This window comes from Eleutherodactylus coqui, chromosome 4 (genome assembly GCF_035609145.1).
Source record: "Eleutherodactylus coqui strain aEleCoq1 chromosome 4, aEleCoq1.hap1, whole genome shotgun sequence".
NCBI lineage: Eukaryota > Metazoa > Chordata > Amphibia > Anura > Eleutherodactylidae > Eleutherodactylus > Eleutherodactylus coqui.
Window position 1 is genome coordinate 7065324 of NC_089840.1, and position 23080 is coordinate 7088403.

General features: G+C 52.5%; 1 protein-coding gene across 1 annotated transcript in view; it reads left to right on the plus strand.

Moving 5' to 3' along the window:
• The first annotated feature begins 2629 nt into the window (after nt 1–2629).
• RCAN1 (regulator of calcineurin 1) overlaps nt 2630–23080 on the plus strand; it is a 71854-nt gene continuing 51403 nt past the window's right edge. The window contains exon 1 of the mRNA XM_066599001.1: nt 2630–2929. Coding sequence (XP_066455098.1) covers nt 2741–2929 — 189 coding nt within the window. The 5' untranslated portion in view covers nt 2630–2740. The remainder of the gene's footprint in view (nt 2930–23080) is intronic.

Consider the following 23080-nt stretch of genomic DNA (forward strand, 5'->3'; position numbering starts at 1 on the left):
ACGCTGAAAGAGCGGTCAGATAGGTAGGAAGAGAACCAGGAGAGGGCAGTATCCTTTAGGCCAATGGAGTGTAGCATACTGAGGAGGAGTTTGTGGTCAACAGTGTCAAATGCTGCGGAGAGGTCGAGGAGGATCAGTAGGGAGTAATCGCCCCTCGATTTGGCTGTCAGTAGGTCATTGGATACCCTTGTAAGGGCAGTTTCTGTCGAGTGTTGAGGTTGAAAGCCAGACTGTAGGGGGTCTAGGAGAGAGTGCTCTGATAGGTAGCTTACAAGGCGGGAGTAAACCAGCCGTTCTAGTAGTTTGGAGATGAAGGGGAGGTTTGAGATGGGTCGGTAGTTGGCGGCATCAGTCGCGTCCAGAGTCGGCTTCTTTAGCAGTGGGGATATGATGGCGTGTTTGAAAGGAGAAGGAAAGATGCCAAAGGTCAGAGAGAGGTTGAATATAGTGGTGAGATGGGAGATGACCACTGGGGAGAAGGAACGGAGGAGGTGTGAGGGGAGGGGGTCGCTAGCGCAGGTGGTGGGGCGAGCAGAGAAGAGCAATTTGGAGACTTCTTCCTCTGTCGCTGGTCTGAGTACAGACAGTGAGCAGGAGCTAGATGCAGTGCTGACAAGACTAGGGTCAGGGCTAGTCTGGGATTGGGAGGTTATTTCCTGACGGATGTCATCAATTTTCTTTTTGAAGTAAGCAACCAGCTCTTCGGCACTGAGATCCGTCACCGGGGGCTGTGGTTTAGGGCTGAGAAGGGAGTGAAAAGTATCAAAGAGCCGTTTAGGGTTGTGGGATAGTGAGGAGAAGAGAGAGGTGAAGTAGACTTGTTTGGCATGGTGGAGGGCGAGGTTGTAGGTTCTGAGCATGAATTTGTAGTGGAGAAAGTCTGCAAACGTTTGCGATTTCCTCCACAGCCGTTCAGCACTTCTAGAGCACCGCCGGATGAAGCGCGTTTGAGGCGTGAGCCAGGGTTGCCGTGGTCTACATCGGATGGCTCGGGTCCTGGGGGGCGCCGCTTCATCCAGGGCATGTTTGAGAGCGGTGTTGTAGTGAGCGGCAGCCAGGTTGGGGCAGGAGAGGAGAGAGATGGGGGACAGAGAAGACTGTAGGGACTCAGCAAAGTCCTGGGTGTGAATGGCCTTAAGGTTCCTGTAGGTACTGTAGGTGGGTCTGGAGAGATGGTAGGGAGCGTGACAGAGAAAGAGAGGAGGTTATGATCCGAGAGCGGGAGAGGGGAGTTAGTGAAGTTGGCAGCAGAGCAGAGCCGGAGGAAGACCAGATCCAGAATATTGCCATCCCTGTGAGTGGGAGAGACCGAGGGAGGAGGTGAGAGACAGAAGCTGAGAGGCAGATGGGGAGTTGGGGTCATTAGTGGGGATGTTAAAATCACCTAAGATGAGGGTTGGAATTTCACAGGATAGGAAGTGGGGGAGCCAGGCGGCAAAGTGGTCCAAAAACAGGCGAGCAGCACCTGGGGGGCGAGAGATAACTGCTACTCGCATGGACAGCGGGCGGAAAAGCCGTAGCATATGTACTTCAAAGGATGGAAAAGTGAGTGAGGGTACAGGGGGGTGACCTGGTAGGTGCATTTTGGGGAGAGAAGAGCACCTACTCCTCCGCCACGCCTGTCATCTGGTCTCGGGGGATGGGAGAACTGCAGGCCATTGTAGGACAGTGCAGCAGGGGAGGCCGTGTCAGACTGCTGTACCCACGTTTCTGTGAGAGCTAGCAGGTTTAAAGATTTAGCAGTAAAAAAGTTGTGGATGGTGGGGAGTTTATTACATGCTGACTGGCAGTTCCAGAGCGCACATTTAATGGAGTCAGGGGAGGGTATGCATGGGCTAGCAGTTGGGCTTGGGGATTTTATTAGTGAGCCCGGTAGGGGGGTGATAGCTAGGAGCAGTGGAGGGCGGGCCAGGATTGGGAGAGATATCCCCAGCAGCAGAATAGTGAGGGTTAGCAGATGGTTAGGAGATTTATGAGGAAGACTGTTATTTTTGTTAGTGGCATTAGGGGGTTTGAGGCTAAGCAAGAAGGTAAAGAGTGCCTGCGAGCTGTGCATAGGTGAGGACAGGAGAGAGGGGCTGATGTGAATAGACTGCATGCGAGCTGTGCCTAGGTGAGGACAGGAGAGACGGGCTGATGTGAATAGACTGCATGCGAGCTGTGCCTAGGTGAGGACAGGAGAGGGGCTGATGTGAATAGAGTGCATGTGAGCTGTGTATGGGTGAGGACAGGAGAGAGGGGCTAATGTGAAATAAATCATGTGAAGTAAAATAAATCTGAAGAAACGAATAGAAATTACCAAAGTTTAAGCTGTCTGTATCTGAATATGGAGCCCGTGCGAATGAGCCCTTTAATGGCACTTTGAAGGCAGCTATAATGCTGATGTGGCCCTCCGTGAGGACTTCGACACCCCTACTGCATACCATCTCAGCTGCTGGTCAACAGGAGGTGGCGCTGTGACCACAGTCCGGGCTGCGCGCTCTACCCTGTTTCCCCGAAAAGCAATCTGCAGTGGTACTTCCCTCATTCCGCCAGCAGATGTCGCTGTTGCCTCACCGCCGGCCGCGCACTCTACAGCGCTGCAGTAGTGCCACAAGCGGCCGCCGGCAGGTGGCGCTGCGGTGTTGTGACGTCAGCAGGAGAAATAAGTTGCTACATTGTATCGGGCGGCGGTGACGCGCTGCGGTTCGGTCTCCGTCAGTGATGTCATCGGGATTGTCGTGCTTCTGGTGCTGACGTCATGGATCAGGCCCTGCGGGAGTTCGCCGCCCACCTCGGGGTGTGTGAGGAGGCCCCGGGCTCCCAGCTGGCCGGCAACGAGTGGGATTTCCTGGACATCGATATGGAGGACATCGATCTGCGCTCCCTGCAGACCGCCGTCATCTGCTGCAACCTGGACGTGGGGGTCTTCTATGACGGGCGCTGCAGGGTGAGTGCGGGCGGCAGGTTATTGTGGCCCCGCCCAGCGGGGGGTGAGTGGGGCTGCAGAGGGGCGGCAGTGCTTACAGGTGGGGCTGGTTATTGTGGCCCCGCCCATTGGTGGGTGAGTGGGGCTGTAGAGGGGAGGCAGTGCTTACAAGTGGGGTTGGTTTTTGAGGCCCCGCCCAATAGGGGGTGAGAGGGGCTGTAGGGGGCGAGAAGGACCCTGTGTAATAACGAGTCATCTTCCCCGTAACGGAAAGCCGTTCTGGCACCGCTCTACCTGCCGTTCCTCTGTTACTCCTCCTGGAAATGTCTGCCTGAATGGATACCTGGTGATGCCGTTCCACTTGGCAATAAGGTTTGCCGTATTTAGGGCGCGTTCACACGGGCGAGAGCGATATCGGGGTGAGAAACTTGGATCAATACATCACGTGCGAACGTAACGCGCTTTGCGAGAAAAAGGCGTCGCGTCTGAAACGTGTCCAAAACCGCGTGTTGCTTCAATAGTAAAAATGTAAAAAATTGCGTAACAAGAAATCCGCGTGCGATTCGATATTTATAACAACTGTAGAAAATAGCGGACCATCGCTTCAAGAAATAAAACCGCGGATGACATCACTGGAGTCGGTTGGTCACGTGAGACCGCTGACCGTATCGCAATCGGACAGATATTGCGCATTAAACCCGACCGTGTGAGAGTGCGTTCACATGTGCGCTGTGACTCCTCTGCAGCAGGAATGGTGTCCGTGTTCAGTATGCTGGAGGCGCCCATCAACATGGAAGGGGCGGAGCCCAGACCACTGGCAGGTCTGATCCGCCCGTCGGACGGTCCGAGGCTTTGTCTAGAGACGGGAGTCGCCACGCTCAGAGGTAACGGCGCTGTTCTAACCGCCGTTCAGCCGCTCGTCCGTATATTGTTCAATGGACTGATGTTTCATCTGTAAAACGGATCAGAATAGCGCAGGCGGCGATTTTATCACGCAGTCCGTGTCCGCGAGACAAAGCTCTGTGGCGCGTGAGGACGGCGGGGCGGGGACACCCCTGGGGGCCGCAGTGCGGCTGATATCCGCGCCGGTGGGACTTTTATCACGTATCGGTTTGGTTTTCACAGTGACTGATGCCGCGACGCACCCAGAATCGCGAACGCGCCGCGTAGCATAAATAATACTGGCAAATATATATAATCCATTTCCAAAGTAAACATCGGCGCGGCGAGAATACCGCCTGTCAGTTCCTGCTATCTCAGGATGAGTATTCGCCGTTCTGTCCGCGCTCTCTGTGGATCTGGTATTTGCGCCGGCGCGGTCCATCCTTGCAGCGTGCCCGCTGCTGTCGCAGACCGTCCATCGGTGCCGCCACACACGGACCGCGCAAGACCAACAGATGAACCGGAGTTGGAGAACAGGGAAGGAAATTGTGCGCTACGGCCGTATTCGCGCATCTATCTTGTTACGGATTTGATGTGGAATCTGTGGTGAAACGGCCAGCTGAAGCGACGCGGAATCCTCGCGGTAGTCGCCGCCGTGCGGGTTCAGATTTTATATCTGTGTTGCGAAAAAATGAACTGCCGTGACTTCTTGACGCAGATTCTGCATCGGTCGTTCCGCGTGCGAATGATCCCCACTGAGCGAGGCGGATCCGCGTGCGACGCCGCAGTAATAAGCAGAACTCCATACGGGGCGCAAAATCCGCAGCCTTCCCGCATCCAAACACGCTGCAGAGTTTGACTTTGATTGAGTCGCGGAGCTGGTGTGGCACACAATGGCGCTCCTCTCGCCTCACTGCAGCGCGACTGTCAGTCAGGGGATGCGGACATGGGCCGCCTGTTACTGGAAAAAGATGGCGCTCAGTAGGCGTTGCCGGGTGACGGTGTGCGCTGCACTGAGCGGTCAGTATTTGGTGGCGAGAGGAGCGCCATTCTGTGCCGGCTGAACCGAGTAAACATCAGCGCCAATGCTGCGTTTTTGGCTGCAGATCTTCCGCTCGTGTGACCGCGCCCGTAAAGGGGCCGCCTTCTAGCAGAATTTCCATTGAAGTCCGCGTGGATTTTAACCGTGTGAACGGCGGCGTCTGTCTGCGCGTCCTGATAAGGTGGGAAGGTAAAAACCGTCTCACGAGTCCTTGTGGCGAGCCCGGTGCATGCTGGGAAAGCGTCAGTAGAAGTTCATGCTAGGACAGTGTATGGAGTTACCATGACAACACCTGACAGACATTTGCGCATCCAGGAAGAAACAATAACCTGTTATTATTCACAGCGAGAGAATGGCGCACTCCGTTCTCTCCTGTCCGGCGCGTTACTCGGCGACCTCTGCCCATGAAGGGTTAAACTATACCGGTTCCTAGTCGTAGTCCACGGAGTCTGCTGATTGGGCCGTCCACACCGGCGCTTTCATGTCCGTCTCACACGTGCGTAGACATTGGGCGAACGGTAAGACGCAGCCGGACGTCTCCGTGCGATTTTATTGATTGCAATGTTAAAGAAAGGGAGGGGCAGAAAAACGTAGAAGTCGCGGCTGGAACCCCGCAAAAAAGGCGCGCAGAAACGGATGAATGGCTTGAACATTGGAGCTTCTGGATCCCGGAAACGCCGCCGCCGCGTCCTCACCCCTTATTGGTACAAAATGCTATGAAACCAGCGGGGTGTCTGATCACCTCTGTTAGTGTAATGCAGACGTCACCATGACGATGGACGGCGAGGTTCCCGCGCTCGCCCGCCATTTTCCACATTGAAGTCAATTGGCGTTATAAATGGAACAGAATAAATGGCGCTCGGCGCTTTCCATAACGCTTACTTTAATGTAGCGCCTATCCAGGGACGGCGATGCACCGAGCGTCAGACATCATCGGGCATCTATAGTTGCGCCGCACGTGACGCCGCCGCGGCGAATCGTCTGACTTAGGCCTTTAGTTTATATTCGCATGAACGACTTTTCTGTCTGATTTTCAAAACTAAAAAATCGGACAGAAATAAAGCGCAATTCAATGATTTTATTCCCACGGGCGCGAAACGGAGGAGCGTGATGTGACTGCAGAACCTTCAGTTACGTTATTTGGCGCATTCCGTGTTTTTTTGGGGGGGAAAACGGATGAAAATCCCCCGAATAATCACAGAAATAAAAAAATAAACAAAAAGAGCTTGAAAAATCTGCCTTTTTTTTCCAAGAAAAGAAAGAATCCCGCCTGCGCGAATACGTTCTCGCCGTACCGTGAGGGGAGAGCGTTCCCATATTTACAATGCCGCACTCTAAATCTGCTTGCTTGTAGATTGTCAGAGCTGCGCCGTTCTTTACGTTCGCCGATTCTTCCGAATTTTGCATAAATACAATTTCCGTGTCTGGCTGCAGTCAGGCGGATCCCAGAGTGAACACTAGAGGGCGCTGCGGGAGCGCGTTACCATGTTTTGGGCCCACTTGCTGCTCTGACTCCTGCGGGTTACAGAAGGTCTTCCATTACTTGTGTATTCGCAGTAGGGGGCGCCATCCACCTTATTCCTTCACCAGCTGCCAGACAGGAAATGTCACTTTCCATGAATGCTGCGCCGATTTCATTCCGTCCGTAATCCGCCGCTGTTGTCAGTCTTTTCCTCTGAGATTCTTCACTTTTGGTGCTTAAATCAGTTTAACGGAAAACAACATTTATGCGACATTTTTGTTGATTTTTTATTACAATCTGACGCAGGGATAAGAAAGTCGCCTCATAAAAATGGCTTCACATGGCAGAATATCCGTGTCGCCCGCCGCACATGGCGCTCCCGCGGGGTAAAATAAATGTCAGCTATTAACGAAACCTCCCTGTAATCCGGCATCCGCCCGCCGCCGCAGACATCCCGGATTATTGGAAATTCTAATATGTCCGACCTTTACACTCGCAGGGGCGCTATTCATAAAAACAATCCGCCCGCAGAAGAAGTTCCCGTGTTGCTGCGGACCCCGTCCTGAGGCTCCATCTCAGGCAGATCTGTAAATGATGAGAGTTGTGGTGATTAGATGAACGGTCACCGGAGGCCCTAAAAGTGGTTCCCCCTTGGCCTATAAGAGGCTCTCGGAGGCTCCTTGTCTGTAGTGACCTCTTCTTCCGCTTGTAGAGCTTGTTGACCACTAGATGCCTCTACGACGCAGAGAAGAGATTTCACCCAGTTACCAGAGTCTGAGAGGGGCGCATTATTGGGATGTGAGAAGCTGGATGGTCGTATCCATGAATTGTCCCCCACCGGCCGTTCTGACCAGACTGTTAGGAGGTGTTGGGACCAGTGGATGGGGGCACACAAGGTCACCGGGCTCAGGACGCCCCCTACAGACCACCAGTAGAGAGGAGCGTCTGACCAGACTGTTAGGGGGTGTTGGGACCAGTGGATGAGGGCACACAAGGTCACCGGGCTCAGGACGCCCCCTACAGACCACCAGTAGAGAGGAGCGTCTGACCAGACTATTAGGAGGTGTTGGGACCAGTGGATGAGGGCACACAAGGTTTCCGGGCTCAGGACGCCCCCTACAGACCACCAGTAGAGAGGAGCGTCTGACCAGACTGTTAGGAGGTGCTGGGACCAGTGGATGGGGGCACACAAGGTGACCGGGCTCAGGACGCCCCCTACAGACCACCAGTAGAGAGGAGCGTCTGACCAGACTGTTAGGAGGTGTTGGGACCAGTGGATGGGGGCACACAAGGTGGCCGGGCTCAGGACGCCCCCTACAGACCACCAGTAGAGAGGAGTGTCTGACCAGACTGTTAGGGGGTGCTGGGACCAGTGGATGGGGGCACACAAGGTGGCCGGGCTCAGGATGCCCCCTACAGACCACCAGTAAAGAGGAGCGTCTGATTGTCCGACAAGCACCAGCAGCTGGTATTCCACGAGCAGATTATGCCCATTGGTGAGGCCATATCCGTGCGCACAGCGCTGCAGGAAGCCACGGATCGTGCAGGCCAAATTCACACCGAATATCCTGCGGCGATCTCTCCCCGTTTACACGAGCGGCACGACGAGCGCCAGTCAGCGAGATCGGAGCTCCTTGTTGCTGCCGCGTTCCTGTAGGAACGCCCGTATATCTGCAGCTTTATGAGGTGTTTGTAGATAAGCGCATCTCCTGGGAAGGCGCTGCCCCTTTAAATCACTTGGCGCTACCTTACGGCTGCAGCTCAGTGTCTCGAGGGTTAAATATCGGCACAAGAAAATCTGACGGAAAACGTCCTAATGAGAGAAAATAAATATTTCCTGCATTAAATATTAACGTGGGGGATAGTAATGGCTCCTCGTGTTCTCACCGCTTCCTGCGCGGCGCCCTCGGCGCGGTTAACTCCTGCTGGTCTGGTGGCGTTCCCAATTAACAAGCTCTCTAGGCCGCATCAGTCATGGCCTCCATCAGTTGGCGCTGCAACCAGCCTGCAGGGGCTGATAGCAGAGAGCAGTTGCTGGTGCTACGGGCTGCAGGTGTTGTTGCCGTGTGACATCTGTTGCCCGTGTGGCTGGTAACCACCATGGCTGTGATTTGGCGCAGATGTTTCCTGCTCGCCGCAGTCCGTGTCGCTGCTGACCTGTCGGGTTTCTCGCCCCCCGCAGATGTCGTTTATGCTGACTGCTCTTGTGGAGACTCAAGTTGGCGATTTAGCGGCGCATTTTATGGAAGTGAGGCTCAACGACTGCGGAACGGAGAGCGCTGCGGCGTTTGATGAGCTGCTGCTTCATTCTCTACATCACTGCTTGCTGTCACTGAATAGAAATATTTGCTTTTGGTGTCTGGGGTCCCGCCGCTGCTTCCCCCTCAGGTGACTATCATCTGGCTGGAGCTTGTGCGGAGGAGTAGAGGTTCGCTGTACGCGGCGTCTGCGCACTGACGCCAGGAAAGCCCCCGTTGTTTAGGTGAGGCCCTATGGACATCGGCATTCGTTCGCGGCGTCCGGCGTGCATCTGGTATAAAACGCAGGAATAAAAAGTCGTGCGTGCGGAATTAATCTCTTAAATATGGCGGCCAGGTGCAGGAAGCGAACGGCCTGTTGTAGTCAGCGGGTCCGTCCGGCACAGTGTGTGGAGCCGTCCATCCGGGTGGGACGTGTTTCTGCTCCCATAGTGCAATCTTTGGCGCAGAGATGTAAATGTCGCCGGACTCTGTCACATCCTGTTCGCCTTAAGGAGACGTGTAACATTTTGGGTGTCGCCCAACTCGCCAACATTTTACCATGCGCTGCCTGGGCACGTGAGAGCTGCACATGTGACGCGGAGATGCTGTGTAGTGCCAGCGCCGTCCTCGCGCGTCCGCGGCCCCTGCGGTCGGGGCTGCTGCTTTATAACCAGTATATTAGGGGAGCCCTTATAAAGATGGCAGAAGTCGCTGGGAAATCGGGATTCCTGCGCTCCGATAATCATGACAGTCTGTATGCGATGAACGCTGCCCGCTCCGTCTGGCGGTGTGAGATGGCGGTCCGGCTGCCACGAATGCCCCTATGAAGGGTGATGCTGCTCAATCTCCACGAGGGCCGGCGGCGCCATGTTGTCGCCTGTTGCTGGGCAACTACCAAACTAACTGGGGGGGCTGCCTGCTGAGTTTGGCGCTTGCAGAAATCCTCCATTTTGGGGTCCACAGGACTCTGCAGCTCCTCCTGGTAATGGGTAGCCCCCCCGTAGAGCGCCGGCCGCTCTGACATTGTATTTTCCGCTCTCCAGGTTTTGTCCGTTTTTCCGTCGTCTGATTTATTTCTCTCCTGAAGTCGTTCCATTAATATTATTGGACAATGAGGCGCTGTTCATTTATAGCCGTGGCAGCGGCTGGCGTCTGACTCCGTGACGTAATCCCCCACACCGCGGCCGCTCCGTGCACGGGTGGAAATCTTGTGGGATTTGCTGTTTTTATAAGTAGAGGGATTTATGGTCCAGAAAGCCGAGTGCTAACAATATGGCCGCCGGCTGCGGTGGGAGTTGGTACCCAGCTTTCCTGGGTTCCTGACTGACTGATGCCCTCGTTATGTTGGTGTCATTCCATAAACGGGAAGATCTACAATTTCCGTTCCCAGGGAAGCAGTTTGATCCCTGTGGGAGCTGCGATGGCGGCCATGTTGGTCCCTTAGTGAGCGGCTTGTTTTGTGCCTGAAGGACCGGGCGATTTTCATCGGAGTCGGTATGATCACTCCTTGAGGAGAGCACCCAGAAGGTGAGTGATGAGCTATAGGGCCATGCAAGCTCCTCTGGGAAATATGCAAATAAGGGAGATGGAACAATACCGCTGCAGTGCCACCTAGTGGTTGGCAGCATTCCTTCAAATCAATGTTTTGCCCCTTTTGCAGGAATGCTGCCATCCAGTAGGTGGCGCTGCAGCGGTATTGTTCCATCTCCCGTATTTGCATTATTACAAGAGCCATAACTCGCTGACCGCCGTATTGGGGTTTGAGTTGTATATGTTACTGGCTGCTCTCCGGGGTCCATATAATGTGTTGTAGAACTTTTTATTACTTTTTTGGGGGTGATGGAAAAAACGCCCAGAAATTCCATCATTGTTTTTGGGTTTTGTTTTTACAGCGTTCACCATTTGGCAGTAGACTCTTCCACCCCTCCCCCCCCCCCCCCCTCCCCCCCAAACCATCCTGAATGCAGCAGCCAGGCTCCTCTACCTGTCCAGCCACTACTTGGGCCCCTCTGCCCTGTGCCAGTCACTGCCCCGGCTGCCCGTCAAATACAGAATCCAGTTTAAACTCGCTACTCTCATCCATAAAACTCTTCACAGCACCGCGCCGCCCTATATTGAACGCGGGACGTCTCGGGCAGGTTTGGAGCAGATGTGCGGAGCGCCAATTCAAGCTGGTACTTTCCCACGGACGCAGCCTATCATTACCCAGCGCTTCGGGGCTGGAGACTCGGCAGACGGCTCGCTGTGATGGCGCACGCGGCCTCTGAACGTATATTTAGCAGCGTCTCACTTTTGAAGCTAAGATTAGACGGTTCTCTCTAAATTTACACCCGGCCGCTCATCAAGGACCGACCACAAAGCAAAAACACGTTGATGGTTTGAGGGGGCGAAGCGCGTTCTGCAGCAGCACCCGGAGCAGCGCTCCGCCGTGATGTTCCTCTACTGCATTAGTATTGTCTGTAACCGTCGACAGCGGCAGCCATGATGGTTTTCATAAAGGGAACCGGTCACCATTTTTACACCCATCAAACCCTCTACATACGGGGTGTCGGAGTCGCCCTCAGATCAGCATGCTGGTTGTCCTCGAAGGGCCATTTAGAAGGGCTCATTCACACGGGCGTATTTATGCTCCGTATTCTGCGCGTAATATGAATCGCTTAATCTCATTGATTTGCATTGAGGTATTCAGACATGCGTGTTTCATGCGTGTATTTTAGTCACATGTAAAAACTCGCAGCATGTCCTGTTTTTGGTCCGTACTGCAGTCTAAAATTGTCCATTAAAGTCAATGGGATGACGAAAGTCCGTGGTGATGATACTCGCTTTTACGTGAAGGTGGAGACATCTATGGAACCTGCTTGTGTTTTTATTTGTTTTTTGCACCCATGAAAAATGCAGTGAATATGTGCAAAAAAAATGCAAGAAGGTCAAAAAACCCGCAGTGAATACGCACCGTTACGGTCTATAAAAACGCTGCGCATTTCAATGACCGGGATGCCGTCCGTCCGTGTGAATGAGCCCTAAATGTCCATACATGGCGGTGTCGCTCCCCGCACTGTTCCCCTCCCCTTCTTCCTACCCTGGCGGTTGGCGCAGGTGCGGGTAGGGCTGTCAGAGCTGAGCCGCCACCAATCACAGCGCAGCGCTCATTTCCCAAGCTGCTGAGGTAAGGTGAACGGATAAAATGTGAGTTCTGAGGGTTTCGCATCGTATATGAGGTAGGTCCTGGTGGGAGGGTGGCTACATGGCTGGAGATGGTTGTCCGTAGAATACTCAGTAGCGTGTTGACTACTTCCCTTCCCTTCCCCGCCGTCTGCGTCTCTGTGCTGACAGTTCTTTTTCCACCCTCCATCTGGGGTGAAGGTCTCGGTGAGCGGAGTGTTTGTTTTTCATCGGAGGGATTCGCTGACCTCTCTCGCTCTCTGGACTCTGCCCGCACACCTTTCACTCCCGTCAATTGTTTTATAATTTTTTTCCATCCCTACAAACTAATAAAAACCGAGCGCAAATAAAGCGGAGAGGCTGAAGTCGCCTGAAGACGACCGGAGCGCGCCGCTAACCCGTAACAGTATAACGCTTTGTGGCCCTTGTATTGGGAAGCAACCTTTTGAAGGAAGGCCTTCGGGAGAGACCACCACAGGTGTCCTCAGGTGTCCAGACTTAAATAATACAGCGACTGTTAAAGCGGCCTGTGGTTTTAGATCTCTGTGCTTGGAGCAGAGGTGGCGGGGGACGTGTTACCTGAAGCTTTTCTTCTCCGCCAGTTCCAAATCCTGTTTTCGGTCGGCCGGCATTGGCCAATACAATCTTCAGACTGCCTAATCCTCGCGGTGCGTTGGTAGCCTTAAACTACCTGCGTACTATACCTGCTCTCTTATTCAGTCAGTCTATTAGGTAGTCAGAAAATCGCTGCAGCCATCTTGGACGGACAAAAACTGGGAGCAGAACCAGTGGATCGGCGAGACATCTAAGAAGTTCAACTAGAGTTTATATGCCCCCTCCTCCCTCTGGTACCGGGACAGACTTAAAATGTCTCCTACCATTTTCTGTCTAGAGTTCCTATATAATGCAATGTGTCTCCATGGTAACAGACTACAAACAACGCTGTGCAGTCTGATGTGTTCACAAAATGTACGGATGGAGATAATGTGACTGCAGGAACAGACCATGTTTGTAGTCCATAACTATATAGGTCCTCCTGGTGATCACCGATGCATCTCTTAATGACGGCCACAACTGAGGGCCCGTTCACACGGGCGTGATCCCTGAAATAGCACCCTTATCGCTGCGTGTTTATGGGGTTCTATGTTGTCTGTAAAAAATAGGAATGTAGTGTGGACAGCAAATCTACCCGTGTGAATGAGCCCCATGGGAAGGTTCGCAGCGTATTGTGGCTTCTGTTTAACACCTAAATATGCACCAAAATGTCTCCATCTTAACGACCCGTTTTTTTCTCTCTGACCTGTTTTTATAATATGCATCGCAGAAAAAGGGGGACGTAACATTTTTTTTTTCTTTTTTCCGTTTTCTGCGCCAGGATTTGGCTTTCCCAGGTGTGGACACTTATTTTGACGCGTATATGTGTCTAATAACTGAGCTCACAGGGGCGTACTCTGATGCAGATTTGTTTTCTGCCTCGTCAATTACACTGTGTGGCGAATTCCACCTCAGCCGCGTAAGAATCTGCCTCTACCGCGGTTTTTGGGGCGGTTTTGCACAAGGAATTTGTCAGCGGGCAAAACCAATATGTGGAATTTCAACGTGGAGATGAGCGTTTCCACATCAGGAAGTGACCTGTCACTTCTCCACGCGGAAACTTACGTAAACACTATTTCCTGCGTCGTAATTCTGCACGTGGATTTTTCCCATTGACGCCAAAAATCACTGCAAAATGCCGCAGATATTGATGTGCGTTTTTAGAAGCAGAAATTGTCGCAGAAGATTCTGCCACGTAAGGCCGCTCTCACACATGCGATCGCAAAATGCTGCATTTGAAACCGGAGTGCTTTACTGTGATTTCACACTGTGTTCTCGATGAGGTGCGTTAAAAAGCGCTAAAACACGTGAAAATGGAGCAGACTGCGCCGAAAATCGAGGTGTTCAAATGCTAGTTTGCAAGATCCCTATGAAATCAATGGATGTGTTTGAATCCCTTCACTAAATGCTGTAAAAAGTGGGCGAGCATGCCCTGTGCTACTGAGAGCCGGGCCCTCTATTCCAGCCGTTTAACCCCGTAGATGCCGTGGTCAGTAATGACCACGGCATCTAAGTGGTTTCAGAGGGTGAGATCCCTCAGCAAAGAACTGGATTGTAAAAATTTGCATAGTGTATTCAGCCAGCGAGGGGAACGCTATACCCGGGCCCTTCATTCTGTGTGCACAAGGGCCCCGGGGATCAGATGGGCCTCACGTAAGAGAATTGAATGTTGTGGGTTTTCTTCTGCTTACGTATTAACCCTCTGCTGGCTGTAATGCGTTGAAGCTTTTACTTTTGAATTAAAAACCTGCAATGACATTTTATGCTTCACTTGCAAGGGGAAAGTAAGTGCCCCCCTCCCCTGCGTGCAGCATTTCCGGGTGAGTGTAAAAATCCTGCAGACTCACTCCGAGGGGAGCGCTGCCAGTCATTGTTGGCGTCACGTGCGGCTCATGCTTCAAGATTAACCCCGAGCCAAGATAGCGGCGGGCCTCTGAGTCAGCATCCGTAGCCCACGATGAAACAATGCAGCCCTGTAAATGTGCGCACCGAGGGCGTCGTAAAACCCAACTGTATGGAAAATGTCCGACCACGCCAGGACGTCTATTACCAGCAGTGCGGCCGGCAGCAGCGCATTAATGCCGGCACTGATTGCCGACCGTGACCCGTAGCCGCGGTGATATCATTTACCAGCTGGCGCCCGGCCAGCGTCTTGCACCTCGTATTTGCCATGTGTTCCTCATAATTCATCCTTGTAAAATCCCCAACATTATGGGTTATAAATCTAGTAATGTAGGAAGGAATGACGAGCGGGAGTGTAAGGGGTGCGCTGTAAAAGGGGAGCTTTCTTAAAGGGATCATCCAGTGCGCACCGCACCATCGCCTACCGAATACAATCGGCATCTTGTGGTCCGAGAGCCGCCGTAGACTATTGCATTACTAATGTGGCTCCTTAGCGGGAGATTCTTCTACCCGTCCCTAAAATGTTCCTTCCTGGAGACGATTTAGTGTCGACCGCGCCGGAGCCGTCTTGGCCACTGACCGGTGTAAGGCTCTCAGGTTAGGGTGAGCACAAATGTTTACAGGGGCGAATGCGATACCAGTATTTCACTTTCAAAGCTGGGCACTTTACTGCGTGTAACGTGTTTTGCGAGAACATGCTCTATGGCGAAAATAAAAATCGCAGCGCATCCCACTCGCGTGAAAACCGCATCTGCTGCGCGGTGACTTTCCATCTTGCAGCGTCGTCCATGTAAATAATGCGTTGTTTTTCTACGTGAATGTAATGCGTTTCGCAGTGCGCAGACGGCCTTCCAGTTGAGCACCTAGAGGCGGTCTAATCGCCGTGTTAATTCTCTCTAACGAGCTCCATCCTCCTACAGTGCACGTTCCGCAGCCTCCATCCACAGTCGGTGCCGGGCTAGGACTTGTCCCCTTGACCTAACAGGTTGTAATGTCCGGCGGGCCGCAGCCGGACCCCCTGCACATGCTGGCTGTTATCAGGGTAATGTGTGTACATAGTATCCAGCACATCCACAGCGCTGCACTTTGTACAGACGTCTCGCCGGTCATCGGAATAGTCAGAGATTTTCTGCTAGACGTGATTTTCCAGTCTATTTCCATCCGCTGACCTTCTGGGTGCGGAAATCTGTGCAGCAGTCCTTCCATTCACCGACAGTTTCCATTGTATCAAATGGCCGGGATTGTTTCCGTAAAATGCCAGTTAGTATGGAGATATAGACTTGTTACACTGAACGGCCCCTTTATTAGAGACCCCCCATCTAGTTGTGTTGGGGTCCTCTGGCCTTCAGAGCCGTTCATCGTGGCGTAGATTCCACTAGGGGCTGTAATGGTTCTGCGGACAGGAAGCTTCTTGTAGTCCCTGCAGATTAGATGGCGGTGCTGACATGTTCTGACAGGAAGGGGTCAGCGATTCATGCTGCTTGCGCCAAATTCTGGCCTCCCATCAGCAACAGAGATCTGAACCCATCTGACCAGGAGATGTTTTTCTGCTGCTCGTCGGCTGTTCTAGCCCATCCCAATGGGTTAGTCGGAGCGCCAGCGTTGTATTCAGCTGACTCCGCAGCCTGTTGGGCAGAACGGTTCCTTCCTGAGTTGTTCACCAGGTTTTTCTGCCCCCAGCATGTAGCGTGTCTGGGGTATTACTGCATGCTACGTGCCCATTCGATCTAGTTTTAAAATGACCCTCTAGTTGCGGGACATTATTCTGCCCCGAGAGTGGAGGAGGTGTATTAGCTGTACGTGGTCTTCTCAGACAGAATATTGTCCCAAAATCAGAGTCACTAAGCCTTTCTAACCTTCTTTTCTGCGGGATAGACCATCAATAGTAGGTTGTGGAGATCCACCACCCGAGAGCCCCGCAGATCAGCTGTTCACCAAGCAAATGCACTTGTTCACTCAGCTGATTCTGCAGGAAGCAGACAGCTCCATACGCTTTGCAGTGGCCAGGCTTGGTATTACAGGCATTGAAATGAATGGGAACTTTGTCTGTAATACAAAGCCTGGCCACTGCAGAGAGAGTGGAGCTGTTTGCTTCCTTAAGATATCAACTGGATGCATGAGAACATTGACCTAGCAAACAGCTGATCAGCAGGTCTACTATTGATAGCCTATCCTTTTAAAAAGAGTTGTCCTCCAAAATAATGCATCAACTGTCTACAGCAGTGTTTCCCAACCTATTCAGCCTTGGGGCACCCCATGGAAAAATTTTATGGTGCGGCGCCCCTACCAAAAGGGGGTGTGGTCAGCAGCGTGGCTATGGTGTGGTGGGGGCGTGTCTAGGGTGTGGCTTATTACCACATATGATTTTTACCTCCATCGTTATAAAAAGGATCGGACTGTTTAAAAAAACACACAGAGGAGCGCTGGATCGGCCATTGATATACATGATATTTAAAATTACCATGCTGCAGAATTATATCCCGCCCCTCATGTCGGCGTCCGCACGGGTTTTGTGCAGATTGTTTCCACACCGTGTGGATGATTTTCAAAATCTCATCCACCTTGCTGCTACAGCTTCTATAGATTCCACAATTAATCCGCCCTGTGTAGTAATAGAGCCCCCCATCCCCCCCTATATTGGTGGCCCCACTAGTAATAGCGACCCCCTATATTGGTGGCCCCAGTAGTAAAAGCGACCCCTATATTGGTGGCCCCACTAGTAATAGCGACCCCCTATATTTGTGGCCCCGGTAGTAATAGCGACCCCCCCACAGTGGCCTCGGTAGTAATTATTACGGCGCCAGCAGTAATAGCGACCCCCCTATTGCGGCCCCGGCAGTAATGGGTGACCCCCCTATTGCGGCCCCGGCAGTAATGGGTGACCCGCTATTGCGGCCCCGGCAGTAATGGGTGACCCGCTATTGCGGCCCGGCAGTAATGGGTGACCCGCTATTGCGGCCCCGGCAGCAATGGGTGACCCGCTATTGCGGCCCCGGCAGCAATGGGTGACCCGCTATTGCGGCCCCGGCAGCAATGGGTGACCCGCTATTGCGGCCCCGGCAGCAATGGGTGACCCGCTATTGCGGCCCCGGCAGCAATGGGTGACCCGCTATTGCGGCCCCGGCAGCAATGGGTGACCCGCTATTGCGGCCCCGGCAGCAATGGGTGACCCGCTATTGCGGCCCCGGCAGCAATGGGTGACCCGCTATTGCGGCCGCGGCAGCAATGGGTGACCCCCCTATTGCGGCCCCACTACAGGGGACATGGCGACAGTGACAGCAGGCCCAGCGGCAGCACACGTGGACATGGACAGTGGGGCTGGTAAGGGGAAGAGAACAGCTGACGGGAGTGGGGACAGTACATGGGAGACGGACGGAGTTAAAGCGGGGACTGCAGGTGGCAGCAGCGGGGAGAGTGAGAGGGGGGAGTAGAGTTGGGAGACGACTGGCGGCGGCGGCCCTAGTAATATGCAGTGTGACAGCGGGGAGTGGAGGCCGGTGTGTTGTACTGCTCATCTGCCTCTTGTAGCAGCTGCACCTCTCTACACGACGCCGCCGCTTTCCACGACACCCAGGCACACAAGTTTCTGGCTGACTGCCAGGACCTGTGAGCCTGATGACGAGCAGGAAGCTGGCGGCCAATCAGCATCAGGGGGCGTCACCCGTTGTCAATCTGGTCTCCACCAGGACTTCCTGGTGGTGACAAGTTACAATAATACCAACGTGATTTCCAGCCAAAGATCTGCGGCACCCCGGTTGGGAATCGCTGGTCTACGGGATAGGAGATAAATAATTGAATGCTTGGGGTATTTCAGGGATCACGAGGGCACCTTAAAGGGGCTGGGTGAATGGGTGGACAGGGCACTCAACTCCTCACTCTGGTGGACTTGTATGACATTGCCTAATGTTCACTCCGGTGGCTGCATTTCAGGGAGTGTCTTATTATACTTAACTAGCAGGCTCGGTCCACGTCCCTGAGCCACAGCATTGATTGGCCCATTCATAAATCTCGCCTCCACAATGCGAGGGCTGTGATTGATTCTCAAGCACTGCTCAGCCAATCAATGCAGCGCTGGATGAACCAATCACAGCCATCGCATTGGTTCATCGAGTGCTGCATTGATTGGTTCTCAAGCGCTGCTCAGCCAATCAGAGCCATTGCTTCCTGGAGGCGGTATTTATGAATCCCGTAACCAGGAAGCAATCTTCTGTGGGCGGCCAAGGACTGCAGGTAGCCTGCCGGAGTTCCGGAGAGCAGCAGGAGGTACGTGGCCCGAGCCTACTAGGTAATGTTTCTTTTTTTATTTAATGCAGCTAGGGCTTAATTTTGGGGTAGGGCTTATATTCATAAGCCTCTCTGAAAAAAATCTGGGTAGGTCTGATTTTCAGGGAAACAGGGTAGCTAGAGAAGGTCACTGTGGTGGCCAATCATTGGCTGCAGCAGCCAAGGGGCCTGGTCAGAAGCAATTGGGAAGTACAGAGTGGCTATGAAGCAATTGTAAGTGGTGGAAAGACCCCTTTAATGATCCCTGGGGATTCCAGCGGTCGGACCCCCAGTGATCAGTCACTTGTGAATATGTGATGAATGATTTTGCTGGGATCACCCCCTTTAGAGGTGTGGTCTATTTTTAAACTATCAATGGTCTGTCCTTAGGATAGGTCATCAGTTAGTAGATCGGTGAGGTCCATGGCCATGGATCTCCATTGATCAGTTGTTCTCTGGGCCAAATTGCTTGTGCATTGAGCAGATTTCTGCAGGAAGCAGACAGCTCCATTCCCGTTGCAGTGGTCAGGCTTGGTATTGCAGCTCTCATTAACTTCAATGGGAATTTGGCCTGGAGTATCAAACCTTGCCTGTGTAGAGAGAACAGAGCTGTCTGTTTCCTGCAGCAACCTGGCAAATGGCTGAATGGAGGGTATTCGGGACGACTCACCTCCTGCTTATGTACCACAGATGACCTATCCTGAGGATAGACCATCAATAGTTTACGACTGGACAGCCCTTTTAAACATTTTCTCCTACACAGTGCTGCTATCATGCAGTGCAGCTATGCCCTGTTCACATAGCTCTGTGGCCCTTTCTTTCTGGCATCAGGTGGGGCCCGACTGCTGAAGCATCTAAGTGATGTAACTTCCTTAGAAGAAAACCCCTCTTTAATGGCCCGTCCACACTGACCTTTGCACCATCAGTTTCACATACTGACATCGGAAGTGTGTCCCGGCCCAACCTCGAGTCGCATGATGTTCAGAGTTCAGGTCCCGAGACTCGCGGTCAGGCTGGAACATACATGAAGTAGATGGTGCAAATGTCAGTGTGGACCGGCCCAAGTCCGAAGCTAGTTGAGAAGCGGTTGGCCATTGGTGCATTCCCCCGGTGGCTCACCATCTTGCAGTGGTATTCTTAATCCACTGATCTACTACAAGGTTCATCACTGTACCCCGAGTCGTAGCTTTACGCCAGCCTTCCTGGTAAATTAGCCATTTTCTCATACATGAGATGGAAAAAAAAAGTGGGTGTTGGTGGAAGATCCGGTTTATTTTAAGACCTTGCCGTCCATTCTTGTCGCTTCTTTGTATCGCAGCCAAGTGGTTATGCCAGATTATGCGAATATAATGTATTAAATTAATTTTTAATTGCTTAATCCTCGCATTCCTAGAAGTGCGAATCTGAAACAAACATGGTAACTTAGTTATTGAAGACTGAGCGGTGACATTTTCCATGACATCATCGTCACAGGAGCTCCATCATTTCGAGGTGTGTCAATGGAAAAAATCTCTCCGAGGACGGGCCTTACGCCGTTACAAGCTTTTGTTTGGCACAACCGGCTACAAGTAATTGGAAAAGCAAATTACAGGGCTTGACTCCGTGAGTCTGAGGTTAAATTATGCAATCACAATGTCTGGCTGAGGGCGAGATAGAGAAGGAGCCTCTTTGTTGTCAGGCGATACACCGAGGATTGGGTGTGGGTGCGCAGAGCTTGTCGGGGGAGGGGATGTTTGTTTTTGTGTACCCGCCCCATCTTCAGAAATCTTCAGAAGGGGTTGTACTGGATTGGAAAAAGATGGCTGCTGTCTTCCAGAAACAGCGCCACACCTGTCTGCAGGTTGCATGAGGTATTGCAGCTCAGCTCTCATCACATCCCATAGGCAGGAGTGTTACTGTTTCTGGAAGAAAGTCGCTTTGTCTTAGATGTAATCCAGAGCTGCTTTGGGTTCTGTCTCTAAGAGGGGGTCTGCTGTCCATGACCTCCATATGGCTTTATAGGGTGATATGGGGCATATCCACACTGCGCTGGCCTCTGCTAGTTAGCGCCAGCCTCCATATATGGCTCCGGAGATGAGGCCATGCCACCATCAATGGGTGTCAGCTGCCACAAAGTTATTGACCGCAGCATCTAAGGGGTTCGAGAGGATGGGAGGGGGGGGGCTGCTTCTGTCACCCTATCTACAAGCAAAGCGCTGATGTGAACACATTCTAAGGCCTCATGTCCACGGGCAAAATGAGATTTAAAATCCGCAGCGGATCTCCCGCGCGCGGATCCGCACCCCATAGGGATGCATTGACCACCCGCGGGTAGATAAATACCCGCGGATCGTCAATAAAAGGGATTTTAAAAAAAATGGAGCATGAAAAAATCTGGACCATGCTCCATTTTCGTGCGGGTCTCCCGCGGGGACGGCTCCCGCGGGCTTCTATTGAAGCCTATGGAAGCCGTCCGGATCCGCGGGAGACCTAAAATAGGAATTTAAAGAATTTACTCACCCGCAGCGGACCGGGAAGCTCTTCTCTTCCTCACGGCCGCATCTCCCTTGCTTCGGCTCGGCGGATGTGCCCGGCGCATGCGCGCAGCACGTCGACGACGTGCCGGCGACCTGCCGCCGGCGTAAGGAATTCATCCGCCGGCCGAAAAAGAAGATCCGGCCGTGAGGAAGAGCAGAGCTTCGCCGCCCGCTACGGATAGGTAAATTCTTATTTATTGTTATTTTCAGCGCTCATGTCCGCGGGGCAGGAGGGACCCGCTGCAGATTCTACATGTAGAATCCGTAGCGGGCCCGATTTTCCCCGTGGACATGAGGCCTAAAGCTCTTGTACTTTTTATCCCGCAGGGCGAATGCTGCAAAAACTAAACCCAAAAACATTTCTAAATTGAAGTTCTGACCTCCTAAAAAAGGGGAGAAAACCAGATTAAATGATTTTCAGTACGTTATTTTTATTCTAAAATGGTGTCATAAAAAATAGTTCTTGTCAATGAAAGAATACATGTGTGGCTCCTGAAAGGCAGGGGGGAAAAAATAGGAAAAAAATCTCTGTGGCCAAAATAGGCCCCACCTCTGCAGGAGAGCCGCCACGTGTCTCTGAGCCTTGAGAACCCCTTTAAAGGGATCCTGTCATCAGGTTTTACAATCCATACCTTGATAGACCTTTAACAGCGTCGCTCGTGAGATCTCCTTACCGCCCCCCCCCCCCCCCCGGTTCCGTAATCTGCGGCCGCTACCGTTACAATCTGCCCTTGAAGTTTCTTCACATTGTATTCTAATGAGCTGAAAAGAGTCACATTTTTCGCTCAGCGCCGCGCCGGCCGCCCCCGTTCTTAATTGGCATGGACACCGATTTCTATTGTGCGCTGTAATCCTGCGCAGGCGCCGTAGCAGACCGTCCCCGCGCACCAGCTCTACGAAGTGTAACTTCAGCGGGGTACACACCCTGAGGATCGTTACTCCCACTGCGCCCGAGTTCAGATGACTGTGGGAGTAACGCTCCTCAAGGCGCATGCGCAGTAAGTAGGGTAGGGCTGAGGTGCGCGGGGAGCATTTGCTACGGCGGGATTACAGCGAAGTTGAGAAATCCGTTTGCATGCCAATCAAGATCGGGCGTAGCGGGCGCGGCGCTGAGGGAAAACTCTGACTCTCAACTCATTTTCAACAGCATGGGAAAACTTGAAAAGCTGATTGTAAAGGTAGCGGGCGCGGATTACAGAACCAATTAGCGATAAGGGAATCTCATTAGCAGCGCTGTTAAAGGTTTATCGAGGCTGAGCGCCTCCCCAGCCGCGGGTGAGAACGCTTTGTAATCGCGGTCCGTGTTGGAGCCTCGCTTCCTTTTTTTCCCTCTTCCATTGATTGCTTTTGCTGTTCCGTAAATCGTGGTCGTTCTCGCGAATGTGTTCTATAAGTGTTATAAGCGGCGGTGACCTCCTATCTGAGATCAGCTTGTAAACGGCCGTGCCAGTGGTTACACATAAATGACACCATAAATGCCGTACGAGCTCCGCTCTTGGATCGCGAGGACTTTTTCCATCAGTTAGCGCAGCAGCTGGTTTATATATCACTCCTTAACAAGCTGCCTATATAATCAGTGTTTCCATGAGCAGCGCTCTATTTTCTGTCGGACCCCGGTGACCTGCCGAGCAGCAGGAAGTCTTAAGTGGCGACTATCTTTCGGGAATGTTTCCTTGGTGGAGATTCTTTTTCAGCACTCTGGGAAGAGATAAGATTCCTGAAGGTTTTGTTAGGACACAAGATAATGGAGGAGGCGACTGCTAAGAGCTTATTCACATGACCGTACATTGGGTGCCTGTGCTGTCTGAATCTACGATGGACTGTACATGGGCCCATAATAGCCAATGAGGCGATTCAGACATGCTGCAGCTTTTTCGCAATCACCGATGACCCGTGTGAAAAGAAACATGTCCCCTATTCTGTTCTGTTTTCACGGCTGAGAATATGGCACGTAACGTTAAAAGGGTTGTTCAACATAAATTGTCCTAAAAACAAGCTCCCCACTTCAAGTCATTCATTTACTCACCCTCCTGGCTCCCCGCATCTCCCGTGCCACTGCTCGGTCCTCCGTGCCCAGTGTGTGCTTACAAGCTGCAGCAGCCGGTGGAT